The sequence below is a fragment of the Microtus ochrogaster genome, chromosome 10 (assembly GCF_000317375.1).
Source record: "Microtus ochrogaster isolate Prairie Vole_2 chromosome 10, MicOch1.0, whole genome shotgun sequence".
In the NCBI taxonomy this organism is placed as follows: Eukaryota; Metazoa; Chordata; class Mammalia; order Rodentia; family Cricetidae; genus Microtus; species Microtus ochrogaster.
In genome coordinates this window covers 33,786,627-33,811,858 of record NC_022016.1, presented here as the reverse complement: position 1 = coordinate 33,811,858, position 25,232 = coordinate 33,786,627, and the positions used below count along the sequence as shown (strand labels likewise).

Below are 25,232 nucleotides of genomic sequence, written 5' to 3'. Positions count from 1 at the left end.
GTGTGGAGGGAGTTGGTTGGGTGGGGGTGGGTGGGTGGATAGGTATGTGTATTGTTGGGGGATTGGGAGGGGGAGTAGATTGGGGTGTGTGTTGTGGGTAGGTTGGGTGTGTGTGGGGTGAGTTTGTGTGTTGTGGGGGAATGGGTGTTAATGGGTGTGTGGGTGGATGGGTGTGTATGTGTTGGGGGAGTTGGTTATGTGGGTATGTGTGTGTTGGGTGTGTGGGTGGTTTGTTGCATGGGTGTGTGGAGGTGGGTGGGAGGATAGGTGTATGTGGGATGAGTGTGTGTTGTGTGTGTGAGTTGTGTGGGGGGGAGGTGGATGGGTGTGTGTGTTGTAGGTGGGTTGTGTGTATGTTATGTGTGTTGGGGTAGATGGGTGGGTGGATGGGTGTGTGTGTTGTGGGGAAGGTTGGATTGTGGAGATGTGTGGGTGGATGGGTGTGTATGTTGTGGAGGGGTTGAGTACGGGGGATCGATGGGTGTGTGTGCTGTGGGGGGAGTTGAATGTGTGTGTGTGTGTTGTGGTAGGGTTGGGTGTGGGGAGGTAGGTAGGTGGATGTGTGTGTGTGTTGTAGGGGGTTGGGTGTGTGGGGTAGATGGGTATGTGTGCTGTGGGGGGAGTTAAGTGTGTGTGTATTGTCAGAGGGGTGGGTGTGGGGAGGCATGGGTGGGTCAAAAAGTGTGTGGTGTTGTGGGGGGTTGGGTGTGTGTGAAGATTGAAGATTGTGTGTGTGTGCAGTGTCGGGGTTTGGTGTGGGTGGGCATATGGATGTGAGTTGTGGGGGGTTGGGTGTGTGTGGGTGGATGGATGGGTTTGTGTGTGTTGTGGGAGGAGGTTGGGTGTATGGGAGTGGGTGGGTGGATGGGTGTGTGTGTTGTCAGTATGCTGTGTGTGTGGCTTGAGTGGGTGTGTGTTGTGGGTGGAGTTGGGTTGTGTGGGTTAGTGGGCAGATGTGTGTATGTGCTGTCGGGGGGTGGTTGTCTGTGGATCGGTGGGTGGATGGGTGTGGGTGGGTGGGTGGATAGATCAGTGTGTGTGTTGTAAGTGGGTTGTGTGTGTGTATGTTGTGGGTGTTTGTAGATGGGTGGTTGGATGGGTTTGTCTGTTATGGGGGTATGGGTGTGGGGAGGTAGGTGGATGGATGGGTGTGTTTTGGGGAGTTGACTGTGGAAGGGGTAGATGGGTGTGTATGCTGGTGGGGAATTAAGTGTGTGTGTTGTGGGAGGGTTGGGTGTGGGGGTGGTGGTAGATGGGTGTGTGTTTTGTGGGTGGGTTAGGTGTATGTATTGTGTGTATGGGGGTAGATGGGTGGGTGGATGTGTGTGTGTGTTGTTGGGGTATTGTGTGGGGGTGTAGATGGGTGTGTGTGCTGTGGGGGGAGTTGAGAGTGTGTGTGTGTTGTGGTAGGGTTGGATAAGTGTGGGTGGATGGGTGTGTGTTGTAGGTGGGTTGTGTATGTGTTGTGTGTTTGTTGTGTGTATGGGGGTAGATGGGTCTTGTGCTGTAGGGGGAGTTGAGTGTGTGTGTGTGTGTTTTGGTGGGGTTGGGTGTGTGCGTGTGTGCGTGTGTGTTTTGTTGGAGCGGGTTGAGTATGTGCTGGTGAGTGGATGTGTGTGTATTGTGCGGGGCTTCAGAGTGTGTGTGAGAGGGGTGTGTGTGCAGTGGGGAGGTTGGTGTGTATGTGTTTGTGTGGGCAGATTGATGTGTGTGTTGTAGGGGGGTTGGGTGTGTGTGGGTGGGTAGATGGGTGTGTGTATATTGTGGCAGGAGGTTGGGTCTGTGGGAGTGGATGGGTGGATGCGTGTATGTGTTGTGAGTGGTCTGGGTGTGTGTGGGATGTGTGGGTGTGTGTTGTGTGGGGGGTTGGGTTGTGTGGGTGGGTGGATGGTTGTGTGTGTTGCATGTGTGCCTTAAGTATATGTGTGCAGGTGGATGGATGTGTGTGTGTGAGTGTTGTGTTGAGGGGGTTGGGTTTGTGGGTGTGTGTGTGTGTTTTGAGGGGGTGAGTATGTGTGGGTGAGTGGGTGATTGGGTGTCTGTGTGTGCTGTGGGAGGTTGTTGGGTGTGTGAGGGTGAGTGGGTGGATGGGTGTGTATGTTGTGGGTGGGTTGGGTGTGTGTGTTGTGTGTATGGGGGTAGATGAATGGGTGGATGGGTGTGTGTGTTGTAGGGTGGCTGGGTGTGTGGAGGTGGGTGGGTGCATGGGTGTGTGTGTTGTGGGTGGGTTGGGTGGGTGTTGTGGTAGATGGGTATGTGTGCTGTGGGGGGAGTTGAGTGTGTATGTGTTGTGGAAGGGTTCGGTGTGTGTGGGTGGATGTGTTTGTTGTGGGTGTGTTTTGTGTGTTGTGTGTATGGGGGTAGATTGGTGGGTGGATGGGTGTGTCTGTTGTGGGGCGGTTGGGTTGTGAGGATAGGTGGGAAGATGGGTGTGTGTGTTGTGGAGGGGTGGATGGGTGTGTGTTGTGGGAGAGGGTTGGGTGTGGGAGGGTGGATGGGTGTTTGTGTAGTAGGTGGGTTGTGTGTATGTTATGTGTGTGTTGTGTATATTTGGGTAGATGGGTGGGTGGATGGTTGTGTGTGTTGTGGGGAGGGTTGGATGTGTGGAGGTGTGTGGGTGGATGAGTGTGTGTGTTGTGGGGGGTTGGGTGAGGGGGTAGATGGGTGTGTATGCTTTGGGGGAAGTTGAGTATGTATGTGTTGTGGTCAAGTTGGGTGTGTGTGGGTGTGTGAGTGGATGGGTGTGTGTGTTGTAGGGGGCTGGGTGTATGTGGGGGTAGATGGGTATGTGTGCTGTGGGGGGAGTTACATGTGTGTGTGTGTCGGATGGGAGGGTGTATATGGGGCGTGGGTGGTTTGATAAGTATGTGTTTTGTGGGGGATTGGGTGTGTGTGAGGAGTGTGTGTGTGCAGTGTGGGGGGTGGTTTGAGGTTTGGTGTGGGTGGGTGGGTGGGTGGGCAGATGGGTGTGTGTTGTGTGTGGGCGGTTGGGTGTGTGTGGGTGGATGGATGGGTTTGTGTGTGTTGTGGTAGAAGGTTGGGTGTGAGGTGGTGGGTGGGTGGATGTGTGTGGATTGTGGGGAGTTTAGTGTGGAAGGGGTATATGGGTGTGTGTGCTTGTGGGGAGTTAAGTGTGTGTGTGTTTTGGGTGGGTTGGTTGTGTGTGTGTTGTGTGTATGGGGGTAGATGGATGGATGGATGGGTGTGTTGTGGGGGGGCTGTTTGTGTGGAGGTGGGTGGGTGTATAGGTATGTTGTTGTGGGGTGTTGGGTGTGGGGGGTAGATGGGTGTGTGTGCTGTGGGGAGAGTTAAGTGTGTGTGTGTTGGGGTAGGGTTGGATGTGTGTGGGTGTGTGGGTGGATGGGTGTGTGTGTTGTAGGTGGGTTGGATGGGTGTTGCGATAGATGGGTGTATGTGCTGTGGGGGGACTTGAGTCTGTATGTGTTGTGGTAGGGTTCGGTGTGTGGGTGTGTAGGTTGATGTATGTGTTGTGGGTGTTGTGTATATGGGGGTAGATGGGTGGGTGGATGGGTGTGTCTATTGTGGGGGGTTGGGTATGTGTGGGTAGGTGGGTAGATGGGTGTGTGTTGTGGGAGAGGGTTAGGTGTGGGGGGGTGAGTGGGTAGATGGGTATGTGTTGTGGGTCGGTTGTGTGTGTGTTATCTGTGTTTTGTGTGTGTTGGGATAGATGGGTGGGTGCATGGGTGTGTGTGTTGTGAGGAGGGTTGGATGTGTGGAGGTGTGTGGGTGGATGGTTATGTGTGTTGTGGGATGGTTGACTGTGGGGGTAGATGTGTGTGTGTGCTGTGGGGGGAGTTGAGTGTGAGTGTTGTGGTAGGATTGGGTGTGGGGAGGTAGGTAGGTGGATGGGTGTGTGTGTTGTAGGGGGTTGGGTGGGGGGGGTAGATGGGTATGTGTGCTGTGGGGGGAGTTAAGTGTGTGTGTGTTGTGGGTGGGTTGTGTGTGTGTTGTGTGTATAGTGGTAGATGGGTGGGTGGATGGGTGTGTGTGTTGTGGGGGGATGAGTGTGTGGGTTGATGTGTGTGTGTATTGAGGGAGTGTTGGGTATGAGGGGGTAGATGGGTGTGTCTGCTGTGGGGGGAGTTGAGAGTGTGTGTTTGTTGTGAGAGGGTTGGTTGTGGGCTCGTGGGTGGGTGGGTGGGTGTGTGTGTTGTGGTTAGTTGGGTGTATGTGTATGGGGGTAGATGCGTGGGTGGATGGGTATGTTTGTTGTGGGTGTGTTGGGTGTGTGTGCTTTGGGAGGAGTTGAGTGTGTGTTTGTGTTGTGGTAGGGTTGGGTGTGTGCGTGTGTGTATGGGTGTGTTTGTGTTGTGTGTCGGTTGTGTGTGTATGTTGTGTGTATGGATGTAGATGGATGTCTGTGCAGTGGGGGTGTTGAGTGTGTGTGTTTTGGTGGGGTTGGGTGTGTGGGTGGGTAGATAGGTTTGTGTGTGTTGCGTTGGAGGGGGTTGGGTGTGTGACGGTGGGTAGATGTGTGTGTGTTGTGGAAGGTTGCATGTGTGTGAGGGGTCTGTGTGTTTGCAGTGTGGGGGTTGGTGTGTGTGGGCAGGTGGATAGATGGGTGTGTGTGCTGTGTGTGTAGGTTGGGTGTGTGTGTATTGTGGAAAGAGGTTGGGTGTGTGGGGGTGGGTGGGTGGATGCGTGTGTGTGTTGTGGGGGGGTTGGTTTGTGTGGGTGGATAGATGGTTTTGTGTGTCGCGTGTGTGTGTGGTGTGTATGTGTGCGGGCGGATGGATGTGTGTGTTGTGTTGAGGGGGTTGGGTTTGTGGGGGTGAGTGAGTAGATAAGTGTGTGTGTTGTGGGAGGTGGTTGGCTGTGTGGGGGTAGGTAGATGAGTGTGTGTTGTGGGGGGTTGGGTGGGTGTGAGGTGTGTATTGTGCAGTGGAGGGTTGGTGCGTGTGTGGAGGTGGGTAGATGGGTATGTGTGTATTGTGGGTGGAGGTTGGGTGTGTAGGGTGGGTGGGTCGATGCGTGTTTGTTCTGAGTGGGCTGGGTGTTTGGGGGATGTGTGGGTGTGTGTTGTGTGTGGGGGTTGGGTTTGGTGGGTGTGTGTATGGTTGTGTGTGTTGCGTGTGTGGGTTGGGTTATGTGGATGGGTGGATGGGTGTGTGTGTGTTGTGTTGAGGGGTTTGGATTTGTGGGGGTCAGTTCGTGGATAAGTGTGTGTGTTGTGGGGGGTATGTGTAGGTGAGTGGGTGGATGGGTGTATGTGTGTGTTGTGGGAGGTGTTTGGGTGTGTATTGGTGAGTGGGTGGATCGGTGTGTGTGTTGTGGGGTGGCTGGGTGTGTGGAGGTCGGTGGGAACATAGGTGTATGTGTTGTGGGTGGGTTGGGTGGGTGTTGTGGTAGATGGGTGTGTGTGCTGTGGGGGGAGTTGAGTGTGTATGTGTTGTGGTAGGGTTCGGTGTGTGTGGGTGTGTGGGTGGATGTGGATGTGTTGGGTGTGTTATGTGTGTTATGTGTATAGGGGTAGATGGGTGGATGGATGGTTGTGTGTGTTGTGGGGAGTTGGGTGTGTATGGGTAGGTGGGCAGATGAGTGTGTGTGTTGTAGGAGAGGGTTGGGTGTGGGGGGTGGATGGGTGTTTGTGTTGTAGGTGGTTTGTGTGGGTGTTATGTGTGTGTTGGGGTAGATGGGTGGGTGGATGGGTGTGTGTGTTGTGGGGGGGGTTGATTATGAGGGGTAGATGGGTGTCTGTGCTGTGGGGGGAGCTGAGTGTGTGTGTGTATTGTGGTAGGGTTGGGTGTGGGGAGGTAGGTAGGTGGATGGGTGTGTGTATTGTAGGCGGTTGGGTGTGTGTGTGGGGTAGATGGGTATGTGTGCTGTGGGGGGAGCTGAGTGTGTGTGTTGTAGGAGGGTTGGGTTGTGTGGGGCGTGGGTAGGTCGATAAGTGTGTGTGTTGTGCGGGTTTGGGTGTGTGAGGAGTGTGTGTGTAGTGTGGGGGTTTTGTGGGGGGGTTTGGTGTGGGTGGGTGGGCAGATGGGTGTGTGTTGTGTGGGGGGTTGGGTTGTGTGGGTGGATGGATGGGTTTGTGTGTGTTGTGAGAGAAGATTGTGTGTGTGTGGGTGGGTGGGTGGATGTGTGTGGGGGGTGAGTGCGTGTGTGTTGTGTGTGGGGGGTTGGGTGTGTGTTGGTAGATGGGAAGATGTGTGTGTGTGCTGTGGGGGAGTTGGGTTTTGTGGGTGGGTGAGTGGATGGGTGTGTGTGGATAAGTGGATGTGTGTGTTGCAAGTAGATTGTGTGTGTTGTGTGTGTGGGTAGATATGTGGTTGGATGGGTCTGTGCTATGGGCGGCTGGGTGTGTGTAGGTTGGTTGGTGGTTGTGTTTGTGTTGTGGGTGGGTTGGTTGTATGGGGGTTGGTGGGTGGGTGGATGGGTGTGTGTTGTGGGGAGTTGAGTGTAAGGAATAGATGGGTGTGTATGGGGGTGTATGGGGGTTTGGGTGTGGGGAGGTAGGTGGATGGATGGGTGTATATTGTGGGGAGTTGAGTGTAAGGAATAGATGGGTGTGTATGCTGGTGGGGAGTTAAGTGTGTTTGTGTGTTGTGGGTGGGTTGGTTGGTTGTGTGTTGTGTGTAAGGGTGTACATGGGTGGGTGGATGGGTGTGTGTGTTGTGGGAGGTATGGGTGTGTGGAGGTGGGTGGGTGGATGAGTGTGTGTGTTGTGGGAGGGATGGGTTGTGGAGGTGGGTGGGTTGATGGGTGTGCGTGTTGTGGGAGGGATGGGTTGTGGAGGTGCGTGGGTGGATGGGTGTGTGTGTTGTGGGGGTGTTGGGTGTGGGCGGGTAGATGGTGTGTGTACTGTGGGGGGAGTTGAGTGTGTGTGTGTTGTGGTAGGGTTGGGTTGTGTGGGTGTGTGGGTGAATGGGTGTGTGTTGTAGGTGGGTTGTGCATGTGTTGTGTGTTTCTTGTGTGTATGGGGGTAGATGGGTGTCTGTGCTGTGGGGGGAGTTGAGTTTATGTTTTGATGGGGTTGGGTGTGTGGGTGTATGGATGTGAGTGTGTGTTGTGTTGGAAGGGGTTGAGTTTGTATGAATGGGTGGATTGTGTTGTGGGGGGTTATAAGTGTGTGTGAGGTGTGTTTGTGTGTGCCGTGGGGAAGTTGGTGTGTGTGGGGGGAGCAGATGGGTGTGTGTGTTGTGGGGGGTGGGTGTGTGAGGCTGGGTAGATGGGTGTGTGTGTATTGTGGCAGGACTTTGGGTGTGTGGGTGTGGGTGGGTGGATGTGTGTATGTGTTGTGAGTGGGCTGGGTGTGTGTGGGGTGTGGGGTGTGTGTTGTGTGGGGGATTGGGGTGTGTGGGTGGGTGGGTGGTTGTGTGTGTGGCTTGGGTGTATGTGTGCGGGTGGATGCATGTTTGTGTGTGGTGTGTTGACGGGGTTGGGTTTGTGGGGGTAGGTAGGTGGATAAGAGTATGTGTTGTGAGAGGTGGTTGGGTTGTGGTGGTAAGTGGGTGGATGTGTGTGTGTCGTGGGTTGGTTGGGTGTGTGTGTGTTGTGTTATGGGGGTAGATGGGTGGGTGAATGGGTGTGTGTGTTGTGGGGGGCCGGGTGTTTGGAGGTGGGTGTGTGCATGGGTAAGTGTGTTATGGGTGGTTTGGGTGGGTGTTATGATAGATGGGTTTGTATGCTGTGAGGGGTGTTGAGTGTGTATGTGTTGTGGTAGGGTTCAGTGTGTGTGGGTGTGTGGGTGGATGTGTGTTGTGGGTGTTTTGTGTGTGTTGTGTGTATGGGGATAGATGGGTGGGTTGATGGGTGTATGTGTTGTGGGGCAGTTGGGTGTGTGTGGGTAGGAGGGCAGATGGGTGTGTGTTGTGGAGGGTTGGATGGGGGTGTGTGTTGTGGGAGAGGGTTGGGTGGGGGGGTGGATAGGTGTGTGTGTGTTGTATGTGAGTTGTGTGTATGTTATGTGTGTGTTGTGTGTGTTGGGGTAGATGGGTGGGTGGATGGGTGTGTGTTTTGTGGTGGGGTGGAGTACAGGGGGTCAATGGGTGTGTGTGCTATGGGGGTAGTTGAGTGTGTGTGTGTAGTGGTAGGGTTGGGTGTGGGGAGATAGGTCGGTGGATGGGTGTATATATTGTAGTGGGTTGGGTGTGTGGGGTAGATGGGTATGTGTGCTGTGGGGGAGTTAAGTGTGTGTGTGTTGTCTGAGGGTTGGTTGTGTGTGGGGTGTGGGTGGGTGGATAGATTTGTGTGGTGGGGGTTGGGTGTGTGTGAAGAGTGTGTGTGTGCGCATGCAGTGTGGGGGGTTTGGTGTAGGTGCATGGGCAGATGGATTGTGTCTTATGGGGGGGTTGGGTGTGGGGGTTGATGGATGGGTTTGTGTGTGTTATGGGAGGAGGTTGGGTGTGTGGGGGTGGGTGGGTGGATGGGTGTGTGTGTTGGGTGTGTGTGTGTTGTTTGTGTGTGTAGATGGGTGGGTAGATGCATGTGTCTGTTATGTGGGGATGGGTGTGGGGAGGTAGGTGGATGGATGGATGTGTGTTGTGGGAAGTTGAGTGTGGAAGGGGTAGATGGGTGTGTATGCTGGTGGGGAGTTAAGTGTGTGTTGTGGGAGGGTTGGGTGTGTGGAGGGGTGGGTGGATGGGTGTGTTTGTTGTGGGTGCTTAGGTGTGTGTATTGTTTGTATGGGGGTAGATGGGTGGGTGGATGTGTGTGTGTTGTGGGGGTATTGTGTGTGGGGTGTAGATGGGTGTGTTGCTGTGGGGGGAGTTGAGAGTGTGTGTGTGTTGTGGGAGGGTTGGGTGTGGGTGGGTGGGCAGGTGGATGGGTGTGTGTTGTGGGTGGTTTGGGGGTGTCTGTGTGTTGTATGTATGTGGGTAGATGGGTGGGTGGATGGTTGTGTGTGTTGTGGGGGCGTTGGATGTGTGGGGGGTAGATGGGTGTGTGTGCTGTGGGGGGAGTTGAGTGTGTGTGTTGTGGTAGAGTTGGGTTGTGAGGGTGAATGGGTGTGTTGTAGGGGGTTAGGGTGTGTGTGAGGTGTGTGTGTGTGCCGTGGGGAAGTTGGTATGTGTGTGTGTGGGGCAGATGTGTGTGTGTGGGGGGGGCAGATGTGTGTGTGGTGGGGGGGTTGGATGTGTGAGGGTGGGTAGATGGGTGTGTGTGCTGTGGGGGGAGCTGAGTGTGTGTTGTGGTAGGGTTGGGTGTGGGAAGGTAGGTGGGTGGATGGGTGTGTGTACTGTAGCGGGTTGGGTGTGTGGGGTAGATGGGTATGTGTGCTGTGGGGGGAGTTAAGTGTGTGTGTATTGTCAGAGGGTTGGGTGTGGGGGGACGTGGGGGAGTCGATAAGTGTGTGGTGTTGTGAGGGATTGGGTGTGTGTGAAGAGTGTGTGTGTGCGTGTGCAGTGTGGAGGGTTTGGTGTGGGTGGGCAGATGGATGTGTGTTGTGGGGGGGTAGGGTGTTTGTGGGTGAATGGATGGGTTTGTGTGTGTTGTGGGAAGATGTTGGGTATGTGTGGGTAGGTGAGCAGATGTGTGTATGTGCTGTCGGGGGGGTTGGGTGTCTGTGGATCAGTGGGTGGATGGGTGTGGGTGGGTGGGTAGGTAGATGAATGTGTGTATTAAGTGGGTTGTGTGTGTGTGTTATGTGTGTGGGTAGATGGGTGGGTGGAGGCGTGTGTCTGTTATGGGGATATGGGTGTGGGGAGGTAGGTGGATGGATGGATGTGTGTTGTGGGGAGTTGAGTGTGGAAGGTGTAGATGGGTGTGTATGCTGGTGGGGAGTTAAGTGTGTTTGTTGTGGGAGGGTTGGGTGTGTATGGGGGGTGGGAGGATGGGTTGTGTGTTGTGAGTGTGTTGGGTGTGTGTGGGATAAGTGGATGTGTGTTGGGGTTGGGTGTGTGTGTAGGTGGGTGGATAGGTATGTGTGTTGTGTGGGATGGGGTTGGTTGGGTGAGGGTGGGTGGATAGGTGTGTGTATTCCTGGGGGATAGGGTGGGGGGGTAGATGTGTGTGTGTGTTGTGCATAGGTTGGGTGTGGGGGGTGAGTTTGTGTGTCGTTGGGGGTTGGGTGTTTGTGGGTGTGTGTGTGTGTGTTGGGGGGTTGGTTATGTGGGTGTGTGTGTGTTGGGTTGGGTGTTTGGGGGTGGGTTGTTGCATGGGTGTGTGGAAGTGGGTATGAGGATGGGTGTATGTGGGATGAGTGTGTGTTGTGTGTGTGTGTGTTTTGTGGGTGTGGGTGGGTGGATGGTTGTGTATGTTGTTGGGAGGGTTGGATGTGTGGAGATGTGTGGGTGGATGGGTGTGTATGTTGTGGGGGGTTGAGTACAGAGGCGTTGATGGGTGTGTGTGCTGGAGGAGGAGTTGAGTGTGTGTTGTGGTAGGGTTGGGTGTGGGGAGATAGCTGGGTGGATAGGTGTGTGTATTGTAGGGGGTTGGGTGTGTGGGGTAGATGGGTATGTGTGCTGTGGGGGGAGTTAATTGTGTGTGTGTTGTCGGAGGGTTGGTTGTGTGGGGGCCTTGGGTGGGTCGATAAGTGTGTGTTGTTGTGGGGGGTCTGGTGTGTGTGAAGAGTGTGTGTGTGTGTAGTGTGGGGGTTTGATTTGGGTGGTTGGTGTGGGTGGGTGGGCAGATGGATGTGTCTTGTGGGGAGAGTTGGGTGTGTGTGGGTGAATGGATGGGTTTGTGTGTGTTGTGGGAGGATGTAGGGTGTGTGGGGGTGGGTGGGTGGATGGGTGTATGTGCTGTCGGGGGGGTTGGGTGTCTGTGGATCGGTGGGTGGATGGGTGTGGGTGGGTGGGTAGATGAGTGCGTGTGTTGTAAGTGGGTTGTGTGTGTGTATGTTGTGGGTGTTTGTAGATGGGTGGTTGGATGGGTTTGTCTGTTATGGGGGTATGGGTGTGGGGAGGTAGGTGGATGGATGGGTGTGTTTTGGGGAGTTGACTGTGGAAGGGGTAGATGGGTGTGTATGCTGGTGGGGAATTAAGTGTGTGTGTTGTGGGAGGGTTGGGTGTGGGGGTGGTGGTAGATGGGTGTGTGTGTTGTGGGTGGGTTAGATGTATATATTGTGTGTATTGGGGTAGATGGGTGGGTGGATGTGTGTGTGTTGTGGGGGTATTGTGTGTGGGGTGTAGATGGGTGTGTTGCTGTGGGGGGAGTTGAAAGTGTGTGTGTATTGTGGTAGGGTTGGGTGTGTGTGGGGTGTGTGTGTTGTGGGTAGGTTGGGTGTGTGTGTTGTATGTATGGGGCTGGATGGGTGAGTGGATTGGTGTGTGTTGTGGGGGTGTTGGGTGTGTGTGGGGTAGATGGGTGTGTGCTGTGGGGCGATTTCAGTGTGTGTATGTTGTTGTAGGGTTGGGTGTGTGTGGGTGGATGATTGTGTTTATGTTGTGTGTCAGTTGTGTGTTGTGTGTATGTTGTGTGGATGGGTGTAGATGGGTGTGTGTGTTCTGGGGGAGTTGAGTGTATGTGTGTGTTTTGGGGGGTTGGGTGTGTGGTTGGATGGGTGTGTGTATTGTGTTGGTTGGGGTTGGGTGTGTGGGAGTGGGTGGGTGGATAGGTGTGTGTGTTTTGGGGTGTTGGGTCTGTGTATGAAGGGTTTGTGTGTAGTGCGTGGGGGTTGGTGTGTGGGTGAGCGGATGAGTGTGTGTTGTGTGTGGGGGTTGGGTGTGTGTGGATGTGGATGGGTATTGTGTTGTGGGAGGGGCTTGTCTGTCAGGTGGTGGGTGCATGTGTGTGTGTTGTGGGTGTGTTGGGTTGTGTTTGGTGAGTGGGTTTGTGTTTTGTGTGTGGGTTGGGTGTGTGGGTGTGTCGATGGGTGTGTCGATGTGTGTGTGTGTTGTGTGGGAGGGTTGGGTGTGTGGGCGTTGGTGCATGGGTGTGTGTGGTGTGGGTGAGTTGTGTGTGCATGTGTGTTTTGAGAGTGTTGGGTGTGTGTAGGTGTGTGTTGTGTCTGGGTGTTGGGTGTGGGTGGGTGGATGGGTGTGTGTGTGTTGTGGGAGGGGATTGGGTGTGTGTGTGGGGGGGTTGATGGGTGTGTTTGTTGTGGGGAGGTCGGGTTGTGGAGGTGGGTGGATCTGTGTGTGTGTTGTGAGGAGGTTCGTTTGGGGGGGTAGATGGTTGTTCGTGCTGTTGGGGGAGTTGAGTGTGTGTGTTGTGAGGGGCTGGGTGTGGGGTCTGGGTGTGGGGGTCTGGGTGTGTGTGTTGTGTGGGAGGGTGTTGGGAGGGTGTTGGGTGTGAGGGGGTGGGAAGTTGGTAGGTTTGTGTGTTGTGGTGGGTTGGGTGTGTTTGTGAGGGGTGTGTGTGTGTAGTGTGGTGGTTGGTGTGGGGGGGCAGATGGGTTTGTTTGTTGTCGGAGGAGGTTGGGTGTCGAGGGGTGGGTGGGTGGATGGGTGTGTGTGTGTTGTGGGTGGGTTGGGTTTGTGTGGGGTAAGTGTGTGTGTGTTGTGTGTGTAGGGGTTGGGTTGTGTGGGTGTGTTGATGGGTGTGTGTGTGGTGGGTGGACGTTTGTGTGTAGTGTGGGAGTGGGTTGGGTGTGTGTTGTGGGGGTTTTTGGTGTGGGGGGTGTTGGGGGGTTATGTGTGGGGTAAGTGGGTGTGTGTTGTCTGTGTGTGGGTTGGGTTTGGCTGGGTGGATATGTTTGTGTTGTGGGGGTTTTGGGTGTGGCGGGGTGTTGGGGGGGTTGTGTGTGGGGAAAGTGTGTGTGTATTGTTTGTGTGTGGGTTGTGTGTGGGGATGGGTGTGTGTGTTGTGGGGGTGGGTTTGGTTTCTGTGTAGTGTGGGAGGAGTTTGGGTGTGTGGGGGTGGGTGGATAGTGTGTGTTATGGGGGGTTTGGGTTGTGCGGGTGGGTTGATGGATGGCTGTGTGTGTTATGTGGGGGGTTGGATGGGGAGTGGATGGGTGTGTGTGTTGTGGGTTGGTTGGGTGTGGGGAGGTAAGTGGGTGTGTGTTGTGTGTAGGGGTTGAGTGTGGGAGTTGGATGGTGTATGTGTTGGTATGTGATTGTAGGGGGTGTTGGGTGTGTGTGTAGGTGGGTGGGTGGGTAGGTGTGTTATGTGGGGAGTTGTGTGTGGGGGTGGATGGGTTGTGTGTTGTGGGTGTATTGTATGTGTGTGGGGTAAGTGGGTGTGTGTTGTGTGTTGGGGGTGTGTAGGTGTGTTGGGGTTAGGTGTGTGTGTGGGTGGATGTGTGTATGTTGTGTGGAGGGAGTTGGTTGGGTGGGGGTGGGTGGATAGGTGTGTGTATTGTTGGGGGATTGGGTGTGTGGGGTAGATGGGTGTGTGTGTGTGTTGTGGATAGGTTGGGTGTGGGGGGGTGAGTGTGTGTCGTGAGGGGTTGGGTGTTTGTGGGTGGGTGGATGGGTGTGTGTTGGGGGGTTGGTTATGTGTGTGTGTGTGTTGGGTTGGGTGTGTGGGGGTGGGTTGTTGCATGGGTGTGTGGAGGTGGGTGGGAGGATGGGTGTATGTGGGATGAGTGTGTGTTGTGTGTGTGGGGGATGGCTGTGTGTGCGTGGGTGGATGGGTGTGTGTGTTTAGGAGGGGTTCAGTGTGGGTGGATGTGTGGATGTGTGTGTTGTGGGGGGTTAGGTGTGAGGGTGTGAGTGGGTGCACTGTTGTGTGTGTGTTGTGTGGGAGGGGATTGGGTGTAGGTGGGTAGGTGGATGGGTGGGGGGTTGGGTGTGTGTGTGTGTTGTGGGGGGTTGGGTGGGGGGGTGGATGGGTGTGTGTGTTTTGTGGGGGCTTGGATGTGTTTGTGTGTGCTGTATATGTGTGTGTTGGGTGTGGGGGGAGTGGGGGGATGGTGTCTGTGTGTTGTTGGGGTGTTGGGTGTGGGGAGGTGGATGAGTGTGTGTGTAGAATGGGAGGGGGTTGGGTGTGGGGGGTGAGAGGAGGTTGGGTGTGTCGGTGTGTGTGTGGATGGGTGTGTGTGTTGTGGGGCATTGTGTGTGGGGGGTGAATGGGTGGGTGGATGGATGTGTGTGTGTGTTGTGTGGCGCAGGTTGGGTGTGGGGGGTGGATGTGTGCTATTGTGGGGGGGGGGGGGGGGGGGTGGGGGGTGTATGTGTGTATTTTCCCAAGCTTTCCTCAAGGAGGCAGTATTTGAGAATAGTTACCCCAGGTAATAAGGCAACCTATTTGAACGGAAGGTTAAGATACAAGGCAGCTGTTTGTAGCTGCTACTTGCTTGAAATAATGCAGAAGAAAATGACCCTGTGACTGAATATCGGGTGTTGCCAACTGCACCAGAGGGCAGTTGCGGTTCTACTTGGAAGATATTGGAGAACTGAACTCCTTTATGATGTGAGCATTTACCTAGATCTTTTGCATCCTTGGGATCTCCAGGAGCCTTTAGTAGTTTATCTACAGGTTCTTCTTGATGGACAGTCAGGGTTCCTGATCGGTTGTACAAATATGTAGGTTAACAAATGCTTGACTCTTTCCAGGGCAAAGGCAGCCCCCTGGGGTCTTTGTCTCCTATGAACACGGTTACAGGCCAGTGAGCCACCCAGCCAGTATATGTGAACTGTTACAATATAAAGGAGACTGCCCTGAGCCCCCATGCCTTGATCCTTCATATCTGGCAGCAGGCATTTTCCAGTCAAGTTGGTAGAATATGCTTTCAGAGAATGATTTTCACTGGGGATTGGAAAAGGGGTCCTACCCCCTCCCCCATCTGTCTTCCTGATTTTGCAGACCACCCAGGTAATTAAGGGGCTAGGCCAGTAGGTATTCAGCCTGGTTCCTCAAATTTCACTTAAGATGGACACAGGTCAGATGATTCTTGCTCATCTCCCACTCAACAGCTTAATGCAAACCCTTCCAAAAGAGACACCGGCTAGCCTCAGGCGTATGATAATCAAGGGGTTTAGCTTCCCACCCTCCCCTTTCTTGAGACCTCCCCAAGGTGGGAATCTTCCGGAAGGGGAAATCTCCATCCCTGATTTTGAATTGTTCAAGTCACTATCATTTCATTTTATTTATTGAAATAAACGGCCACCCCTTTGTCTTCTTTGAAACTTTCACTGCAGACTTTATCACTGCAGATATTTGGCAAGCTATTTCATGATGCCAGTTCTACCCCCAAACCCCTGCATTCTGCATTCTACAAGTGTGCAGTCCACAGCAGCAGGATTTCCAAGACATGTCCCTAGCCCTGCCAAGGGGCAGGAGAGGCTGCCGTTGTTGGCATGTTGTGTTATTTGCTTGTGCTAAGGTGAAGCACGCGCATTATTGTGATTTTCACGGTTTTCCGTGGTGGGAACCAGAGCAGAGAGAAAACCAGGTAGATGGGAGATAGAGATTGAAAACCTTCCTCCCTCTTCTGACTTGGATTAGTGCCAGAGGACCCTTCATTCATCTCCCCGCCCCCGCCCCGCGCCCCTTAGTTAAATGCGGTGTTTCATAAGGAATTGCTGTCGAGCGCAGAGATGAAAGTTGCGGTTCACACACTCTGCTCACAAACCCCAACTCATGTTTTCACGTCTCTAAACAAGGACTGCAGTACTATTCCAACTGGTCCTGGCTCGGGATGACAGTTGCCTGCTTGTGACGCCTCGCGTCACTGTATCGCTGTGTTTGCACCTACCTGCTGGGAAATCCTGCAGACAGACAGAACGGTGGCTTCAACACACGCATCCCCCCCCCCCAGCGAACCTTGCCCTTCCCCTGCAGTGCGCGTGGGCGCCGCCCTTCCTCTTGCCTCTGCCTGGAGTACCAGTGCCCAGCAGTGGACAGAGGCACCAGGGACCTCCCCAGAGTGTCTTCAGCAGCATCTTAGTTGATATACCCCCTCTTCCTCAGTAGCAGGGAGGGGGGCTAGCGGGCAGAGGCTCTGCAGCTTGGGCCTCTGCGGCAGTGAGTGTGGCAGAGGTGTGTCCCATCACCCTCCCCCCCCTCAGGCTCATCCACTTAAGTACCTTGAGCCAGCCCCAAATACTTCAGGTATCTTGCGTTCCCTGAGGGCGCCTCTCAAGGCTTTTTAAAGATATAGAAGTCCACTGCATTGTCACTTCCTCCCAAGGGGAAAACTGCTTTGACTCCCACTTTGGCTTTCTCCTCTTTTCCTAACCCCAAGCAACCTACTCTTTTTTCCCACATGTTGCTTCCCGCCTCCCAACCACTTCCCGCTTCCTTGACACTTCTCGCTTCCCCAGGCTCTCCCATCTTTCTGGCCAGTGAGTGGCAGCCAAAAGGATCCAAGGGATGCCTGGAGTCCCGCAAACTCCATAGCCATCCGACCTCACCTTGCCACCCCCTCCCCCAAGGGGTCTTTTTCTTACCTTTACTTTGGACCAAGTTAGTGGCGTTCTGGGCGATGGCAATGGAGATGGAGATGACTTTTGACCACTCTCTCCAGGGCCTATCTGACATTGCAACAGTTGTAGTGCTAAACTCATCCTTGGACTCTCTGAAGTTGGCTCAGGGCGCGACTTTGGGGCCCTCTTCCTGGCAGGTTTTGGGGCTGACTCTAGGACCAGCCCTATGTCAAGATCTGTGGTAGGCTCTCTAGTCGTTTTGGGGGCCAACGCTGATGTTGGACCCGGGTCGGGTTCTGGGACCGGCTCTGAGGCCGGCTCTGGGGCAAATTCTGGGGCCGGCTCCTGGGCCGGCTCTGGGACAAGTTCTGGGTCCGGCTTTGATTCCGGCTCTGAGTCTGGTCCTGGGTCCGGCTTTGGGGCCGGCTCTGGGGTTGACTTTGCATCTGTTTCTGTGTCTGGTTCTGGAGTCGGCTCTGGACAGGGTCCCAGAGCAGGTTCTGGTTCTGGTGGAGGAGCCTGTGGTGGAGGAGCCGGTGGCGGAGGAGCCGGCGGCGGAGGAGCCGGTGGTGGAGGAGCCGGTGGCGGAGGAGCCGGCGGCGGAGCGGGAGGCGGTGGTGGCGGCTCTGGGGACTCGGCCGGCTCCTCTCCATCCTGAGCTTGGGCAGTGCCCTGGGCCGCTGAATCTACCCCGTCCATTGTAGCACACCGTCTGGGGTCCAGGCAGCCAGCGACCCTAAGATTGGAAGGCTGAAGAGCCCTCGGGCGGTCCGCCCACTCTTATCTGACATCCCTTTGCGGGGTGCCAAACTTTGCACCCGCTTCGCTCCATGGCTAGCGCAGCTCTGGTCTAACCCAGGGGCGCGCAGCGTCTCCCGGAGCTGGAACACGCCCCTTGGTGAGCGCACACCTCTTCGTAAGCAGCCACGGGTTTGATGGGCGGGAAAGAGTAAGGCTTGAGAATGCGACTGGGCAGAGCGCTTGATGACCTCTTAGCGACGTGCGAGGGAAGGGAGGGGGCAAAAAAAGAGGAGGGGGAGTAGAGTGCCTGGTGGGGAGGATTTGGAGCCTGGCCGGGGTTAACTCTTTAGTGACATGACTGAGAGAGAGAGACAGAGACAGAGACAGAGACAGAGAGACACACAGAGAGAGACAGATAGAGAAGTTGAGGGTCTTTGCAATTCTTCTACACTCTACGGAGCCGCTGCTGGTCTTAACAGCTTCCATAAGGTAGTTGCCCTCTCAGCAGCAGGTGGATCTAGCCTGGGACCAACCTCTTGCCCTCCCTATCCACTTCTCCCAATCTCCAAGTCAGGATGGACTAATAATCCCTTTTATTTAATTTAACCCAGGAAAAGAAATTAAGATGCAAAAATTGGAAAAAGAGGAGACGGGGGCGCGGGGGTTGAGGATGGGGAGACCCTCTTCCAAGTGTCTCCGGAGTTTTGGGTTGATTTTATTTTATTTTGTCTAAATCAGAATAGTTGAGGAGGTTGCTGTTCCGTACCGGGGTTTGCGGCTCGTTGGGAAAGCAGCGTTATGAGGGAGAACTGGAGCCCTGGCTTTCTGCAGCCTGCAGATGCAGCCCAGCGTGCCAGACATCAAGGCGAAAGAGTGCCCTGGCAGTGGTTGGTGGCTAGGCTGCGAGCTCAGCAGCAGAGGTTATGCTGCTCTCCGCAGCTATCTGGCATCTGTCTGGCTAGGCTTCGCTATAGGAGAGACTGTCTTCTGCTTTTACCAGGACTTCATAAGCATCTGCGGGACTTCATAAGCATCTGCGGGACTTCTAATCTAACTTGTGTGTGTGTGTGTGTGTGTGTGTGTGTGCGCGCGCGCGCGCTAGCGCAAACGCCTCTGTGTGTGTGTCTGTGTGTCTGTGTGTCTGTGTGTAAATGAGCATGTCCTAGACTGAGAAAAATATTTCACACCCATACCTCTTTAAAAAAAAAAAAAACAAAAAACTCCGGAAGCACTCTGACATTAGGAAAAATGTGTTGCAAAAAGGACAGGTTGCTGCTGCAGCTCTCGTCCCTCCAGCGACATTAGGAGACTTGAGAAGCGCTGCCCTGGTTAGTCATGTTCATGTACCTACAAACCATCATCTTAGACCTCGACTTTAGACGCCAATATGCTGCCATATAGAATGAAAATTTGAGAAGTCTACCCATCAGCCACAACCGGGCGGGGGAGGAATACCTATAAAGCTAATTTGAAATATGACAAGTGAATTTATCTCGCACACAGAGAATGCTCCAATTTGGATGGCAGTGCTCCATCTGCAGCCCCTCTTCCAGCCATCTTTTTTCAGAGTACAACATTGGCTGGTACCTATTTCTTTGTTAGCTGATATTCACCAATAATTTTCTAGAATCTACAGTAGTTTTCTGTTCTCGACACCATGTCTTAGCAATGAATACCACTGAAGACAGTCTGGTATTCCCCCTCCAAAGACCAGAATCTATGATGCAGTCAGCATCTCTCTGACACTTGCTGCAGCATCTTTACTTAAATCTATTATTCAGAATACATGTCACACTGCTTGATAATGACAAAGTCCAGCACAGGGGCCATCTCTAACCTCTAAGATGGGAGAAACCCAGAGGTGCTGAGCCCTTCACCTTTCTCACTTAACAGGCCTCTTTCTTTCTACCTTATGTGCCTACCTGCTTCCCGCTCTTTGGGGTTTTTCTTCCCTCTCTGATCCCATACTCAAAAACAAACAGAACAAAACAAACTAACAAACAAAACAACAAGCTGTGTTAACCTTGTGTGTTCATAACTGAAAGCCACGTGTGTCACATCGAACTAGTTCTAACCCAGGCTTGGGGTCACTTTTCAGGGTTTTATACCCTGGTGAAAATGAAACGAATCCAAAAACATCCTTCAAAGGAACGTGTGTCCCACATTTAAATTTTTCTTTTACAAAGCTTCAACATGGAGTCAGAAAGGCTGATGGGTAGGCAGTCACAGAAGAAGATGGCCTCTCAGGTTTTGACACAGATGATTTGGTCATCAAGCATGACAGCAGGAGGAGACAACTTGGAGTTATCGCTGTATGTATACTCAAAGAACTCTTGTTTGCAGTTCTCTCTATGCTCAGTCCCGATGTGCATAAAATTTATGGTGTGATCTCTTGCTCTGAATTCATTTGGGTGTTGTGTACAGTGTTTGCTCCACTAGGGTAGGTTGCTGGGCCTATACACTGCCGGGACTGTATTCTGGTTATTATGATTATTATGTATTATGGTTAGCTTTGAGTCTTCTAAAATTATTTTTCAAAGGTATCTGTTCCAGTTGGAGAGCAAGGGCTGACTGTTTTTTTGTCTGTAACTAGTATACTTCCTCTCCCCCCCATAACCTGTTTTTAGTAAAAGCAAAACCAGTACAAGTTTGCATAGAATAGATGCTAGAATGCTAGTGTGTCTTCTTCAGACTCTACTCCAGCGATGAAACCAGAGTAAGATTTAAGACGTGTTTGTTAATCGGCTCATGCATTACAGGTTACTGGGCAGGGTAATTTTTTTTCTGCAGTGATTTTCAGTAGAATTTAGTATTTCGGATAGCCAAGGATCATTTAAGAAGAGGCCAGAGATCCATCACAACATTGAAACCCATCTTTTTCTCATTTCGTTTTCATTATTGAATGTGAGCTATAATGCACTGCTAGAGGGGCCCCTTGACCCTGAACCAATAGTTTTACATTTCTTTTTTTTTTTATTGAGAAAAAAAATTTCCGCCTCCTCCCAGCCTCCCACCCTCCCCCCACTCCTCTCTCCCTCCCTCTCGAGTCTGAAGAGCAGTCAGGGTTCCCTGCCCTGTGGAAAGTCCAAAGTCCTCCCCCCTCCATCCTGGTCTAGGAAGGTGAACATCCAAACTGGCTAGGCCCCCACAAAGCCAGAACAAGAAGTAGGATCAAAACCCAGTGCCATTGTCCTTGGCTTCTCAGCAACCCTCATTGTCCACCATATTCAGAGAGTCCGGGTTTAGTTTTACATTTCTTAAGTCCCCTGTTTTACAGAAATTTTAAAGGGAATTCATTACCTTTCAATGAGTCTTAGCAGCTGCCTACCTTTCCCACATTGCCACCTTGGCAATATTCAAAGCCAAAATAGAATCTTTTATAATAATCTTCTAAGTAAAGTAAAGAGATGGGGTGATGAACAACACATAGCTGAGTCTGATAATTTAGACGGGATCAGAATGCAAACCTGCTATCCTTTACTCAGTTTGGTTTCTTAGGGTTTAAGAGATATGGAGTTGTAGATTTAGAAAGTTGCGTTCATACAATGTGTTTTGACTTCTAAACTACATCTAAATACGTTATCTCTCTTGAGTCTCATAACAAATGTGTAAGAAAAAAAGTCTGGACTGCCACTGTACATTCCTACCCCTGGACTTTTATAGACAAGAATGAGATTAAACACCATGTCTTAGGTCACAGAGATAACTGGTGGTTGAACAGCTATCTACAACGTTTGTCTCTCAACTCCCACTTGAGAAAAGCCAGAGCACAGTGCTGATTTGGGGACTGTAAAACAATGGCTGTGTAAATTTTTCTGTACCTCTGTGTATTCCGTCACCAAATACCAAGTGGTGCTGTGAGTGAAGTGGGGATGACTTCTTGAAAATATCTTGAAGTAGGTTTTGATGGGTAGTTAACAAAGATCAGCACGGAGGAAGCATAATAAATATTGTCAGGCAAAGAGAAAGAAAGCAATGGAAAATCATGGTGCGAATGAGCCAGGGTGACTGAGAACAGGGGACAATACCAAGGATTGAGTGGAGAGGTTAAAGCAAAGTAAGTAATCGAAGTAGAAAGTGTAAAAAGTCTTTGAAAGCCATACTTTCTTTTTTCAAAGCTAATTGAGATCTAACAGAAGTTGTTTTAGTATAGGGGTGATAAGGTAAAACCACTCAGTTATAAAAAGTATTCTTTGCTTGTTTGTTTACTTTTTTAAGACAGAGTTTCCTTGTGTAACAGCACTAACTGTCCTGGAGCTCTCTTTGTAAACTAGGCTGACCTCGAACTCACTGAGTGCTGGAATTAACGACCTGTACCACCATGCCTGGCGAGAGAAACTTTTCTTGACGGTATATTTTATTCTGGAAGAATCTACTAGCCTACTTTTGTTCCTTGAAGTCATATCCAGTTCACTTGGAGTCATCTGTAAAATCATAACTCTTCATTTTTGCTGCAACCTACAGTTTTGGGTCTGCATTGCCAAGGCTAGTGCTCTAGCTCCAGATAAACAACTTAACCACCTCCATATACATTTGGATTCACTCTGGAATAGGTTATCCATGAACAAAATATGCTAATGGAATTTCTAATATGAATTCTAACTAATGCTAAATGATCAGAGGATAAGAGAACAGGTCATTGTAGGCAGGCAGTAGTGAGATGATTGTTGTGGATCTGAGGACAGTTTGAAGGAAGTCTTTGTAACGTCTTTGACATACTATGGCTTAGAAAAGGCTTTTTCTGGGTTTTTTGTTTTTGTTTTTTTTTGGGGGGATTTTTTTTTGGTTGTTGTTGTTTGTTTTTATACAGGGTTTCTTTGCTGTGTAACAGCTCAAGCTGTTCTGGAACTAGCTCTGTAGACCAGGGTGACCTTGAACTCACAGAGATCCGGTTGCCTTTGCCTCCCAAGGACAAAGTTTGGGGTTGTAACTAAAGGTAACTAGTCTAACAAGCTTAAGACAAGAAGATAAGGAGGAGATAAGAGGGAAGGATGGAAGGAGGGAGAAGGAGAGAGAGAGAGAGAGAGAGAGAGAGAGAGAGAGAGAGAACCATGACTATAATTATAGCATCCCAGAGGTTAAAGCCAGAAGTTTGTGAGTTCACAGCTTTTCTGGGCTATGTAGAGAGTTCTTCGGGTCTCAAACTATGGCCAAGACACCCAGATAGTTGGAGTTAACTTGTTGCTGGGCCATCTGACGGGGATCAACTGTAAAGGATAGGAGATGAAAATAAACAGTGGTTAAGCACACAAAGACTAATAATATTGTTACTAAGATTATAACAGACATAACCTGTTGTACCATGGAAATCCAGCGATTTAGTTCCAAAGTGTTTTTCCCAATGGAACGATGCTTTAAATGGTTTAAATATGATTTTGTACTTCATATAAGGCAGATGAGACATTAGTAACACTTTAAGGAATATATACTTTGAGTTGAATTAAAAGGCCATCGCAAAATATCCTGATAATCATTTTTTAAAATAAAAGAACCAGTTCTGATATGTATAATGTACTGTTGCAAATTATTACAATCATTCTCTTAAAGAGGAGATGACTGGAAATTCAAAAGTACTTGAAGTGGGTTAGAGCCCAAAGACCCAAAAGCTGTCATAATTGGTATCTTTGGCATAGTCTTGGACCCATATAAGGAATGAATTTTCATTTTGAATACAGGAGAACAGAAAAAAATGCTGGCCACAATCAAAGATGCCTGTTAAAAAGGCATAAGTTTACTTAACATTTAGAATGTGTTTGGCATTATAATTTATATCTAAATGTAAGTTTGATTCAATATATAGATTTAAATTTTTATTAGCATATATTACTTGTACAAACTAATGGGTTTCATTGTGACATTTCATACACGTATATAATATATTTTAATCATCTTTAATCCTGTTATCACATCCCACCCCACCCCCAGATGCTGTCTCGCAGTTAGAAATTACATTGGTTTAGGAAATTGGCAGTAGAAGGTTGTAATCTAGTTTCCATGTCTCACCAGCCATAGGTAGTGGGCTAGGTTTACAGGACCAGGCATGAATTCTCTCCTTTTGAGAGAGTCTTAAGTCAAACTTGACAGCCATTGGTCACCCCCCGCCCCTGATATAAGTGCCTTTTGAGAAATCTTGCATGAATGATCATTGCAGTTATACATATTGTTTAGGGGATTTTGTCAAGAAAAAGTCTTAAGTTCTGTAGCACAATTAATAAAAACCCAGAGACAGATATTGGGGTTCAAGCTGAAGATCAGAAAAGCAAAGCAGCCAAGCCACTAGCGAGTTCTTCCCTCTACCAAGGCTCAGACAAAGTGATGACCCTATTCTCAGCCTGACTGCAGACTACAATGCTCTCCACCAAAGCTCAGACTGTAATGAGCTCTTGTCTCTTCCTGCCTTATATGCCTCCACCCAGCCATGTCACTCCTGTCTCCACCTCCCCCTAGTGCTGCGAATAAAGGCATGTGATTCCGAGTGCAGGAAGCACCTTTGTGTGAGCTCTGTTTCTCTTTTTAGACAGAGTCAATCGTGTAGACCAGGGTGACCCTGAGTCCTGGGATTAAATGTATGTGTCACCACTACCTGGCCTCTAGTGGCTTAGCTCTGCACTATGATATTCAGGCAAGCTTTATTTATTAAAACACAAATAAAATATCACTAAAAAGTTTCAGTAAAAATGCAATTTCCTTCAAAATATTTTTGATCCAGGAATTTTTATATCCATGTACATATAAAAACTAACTATATATACTTTGTATTTTTTAAATTGTTCAAGAACAAATGTGAACTATTTCTGTAAAGTTACTGGCCAACAAATGTTGTGTAAATTATTGCACAGTGTTTAAATAAGATAGAAAATTCCATTTTTCAATAAAACTAAATGTTGATTAAAGCAGCACTTTTAATCCTTCTTTATACTGATAACTATAAATTAACCATCCAAAGCCATTATAAATCTTAGATACTAATGCTAAGAGAAAAAAATTAAGTTATTTTGTCATGCTTCTCAATCATAGACCAGGTAAAACTTATACATCTTGATTTACTTCTATAAAAACATGGATGTTTATTATATAAGTAATTCTAAGAATTCAAATCATTTCTGTTATAGCAATGTAAACTGTGAAAGGTTTTATGAAGAGATGAAGTAAAGGGGAATGCATAATATGTTATAAGTGTATCATTAATAAATACATTTACATTTCAAAAAGAATTAGCTTTTTAACCAGGAAGGAATAAACAGGGAAGCTTTTAATCACTGTTCAATTGAACAAGGATTTTAATACCAATACCTCTGAATGACTTCCCCAAATACCTGAAGGAAATCGTTCCTCGGGAGATCCTCCTTTACAAGTTTAAAGTCAGAAGTGATGGATCCAGCTGTCAATTCCTGGAACTTTGAAGGCACAGTGACGATGAAGAAAATATGCTTATAACTTGGTGGAAGTACCAAAAGTTATCATTAGGATTTCTATGGCACCTAGTCCTCATGATCTCTGCTCAGAGAATTTAGATAAACCCTTCAGAGCATGATATAGAAGACACTTTATTCCAGAGTAGGGGAGAATATACTCCCCGGGGTGAGAGTGGACAGTGGCCCGAGACATTAAACCAAGGAGAGAAAGTTATAAAGGACAGGAAACAGGTAGGAAAAGAAATTTAAGACAAACAAAGAGTTGCTTATAGGCTAAATTGTGAGGACTAAGGTTTTCTTCTTCTGTGAGTAACCCACTCTGTTCGGAGCTGCTTCCTTATCCCTGTAGTTTTCCTTCTTCATTGAGACAACTTAAAGTGCACCTTTTCTCAAAGTCCTCTGTGTTAAAAGGAATCATGATGAAAATATTTACACAATTGAAGCAATTTACAAGTACAAAATATCACCAATCCAACTGTTTCAGATTAAATTAACACTTTTTAGATTAAATTAGCACATTAAAACAGCCAGTTCCATGACTCTGTCTAAAGACGCTTGTCACTCAAGCCTGGTAACCTGAAGTTAATCCCCAGAAGCCACTTGAAGAAGCCAGATGTGGTGGTATACATCTGTAATTACAGAACTCCTAAAATACGATGGGTGACAGGAACAGGAGATTGCTGAGAAACTTGTGGAGCACCCAGCTTGAGTAAGAAACAAGGTAGAGACGAGAGGGACTCTACCTTAACTAGGTCGAGGAAGAGAACTGCCACTTGAAAGGTGTTCTCCAACTTCCAAGTATGTGCCAGGGCATACGTGCATATAAATATATATATCACACAGGTGCAAACACACGCGCACACAC

The 25,232-nt window shown here is 50.2% G+C and overlaps 1 protein-coding gene across 2 annotated transcripts in view; it reads right to left on the bottom strand.

Moving 5' to 3' along the window:
• Positions 1-17,073, bottom strand: part of Dgkk (diacylglycerol kinase kappa) — a 134,015-nt gene extending 116,942 nt beyond the window's left edge. For both annotated transcript variants that reach the window (XM_013348285.2, XM_026782330.1), the window contains exon 1: positions 16,236-17,073. In XM_013348285.2, coding sequence (XP_013203739.1) covers positions 16,236-16,910 — 675 coding nt within the window. In that variant the 5' untranslated portion in view covers positions 16,911-17,073. The remainder of the gene's footprint in view (positions 1-16,235) is intronic.
• Between the last annotated feature and the right edge of the window lie 8,159 nt (positions 17,074-25,232).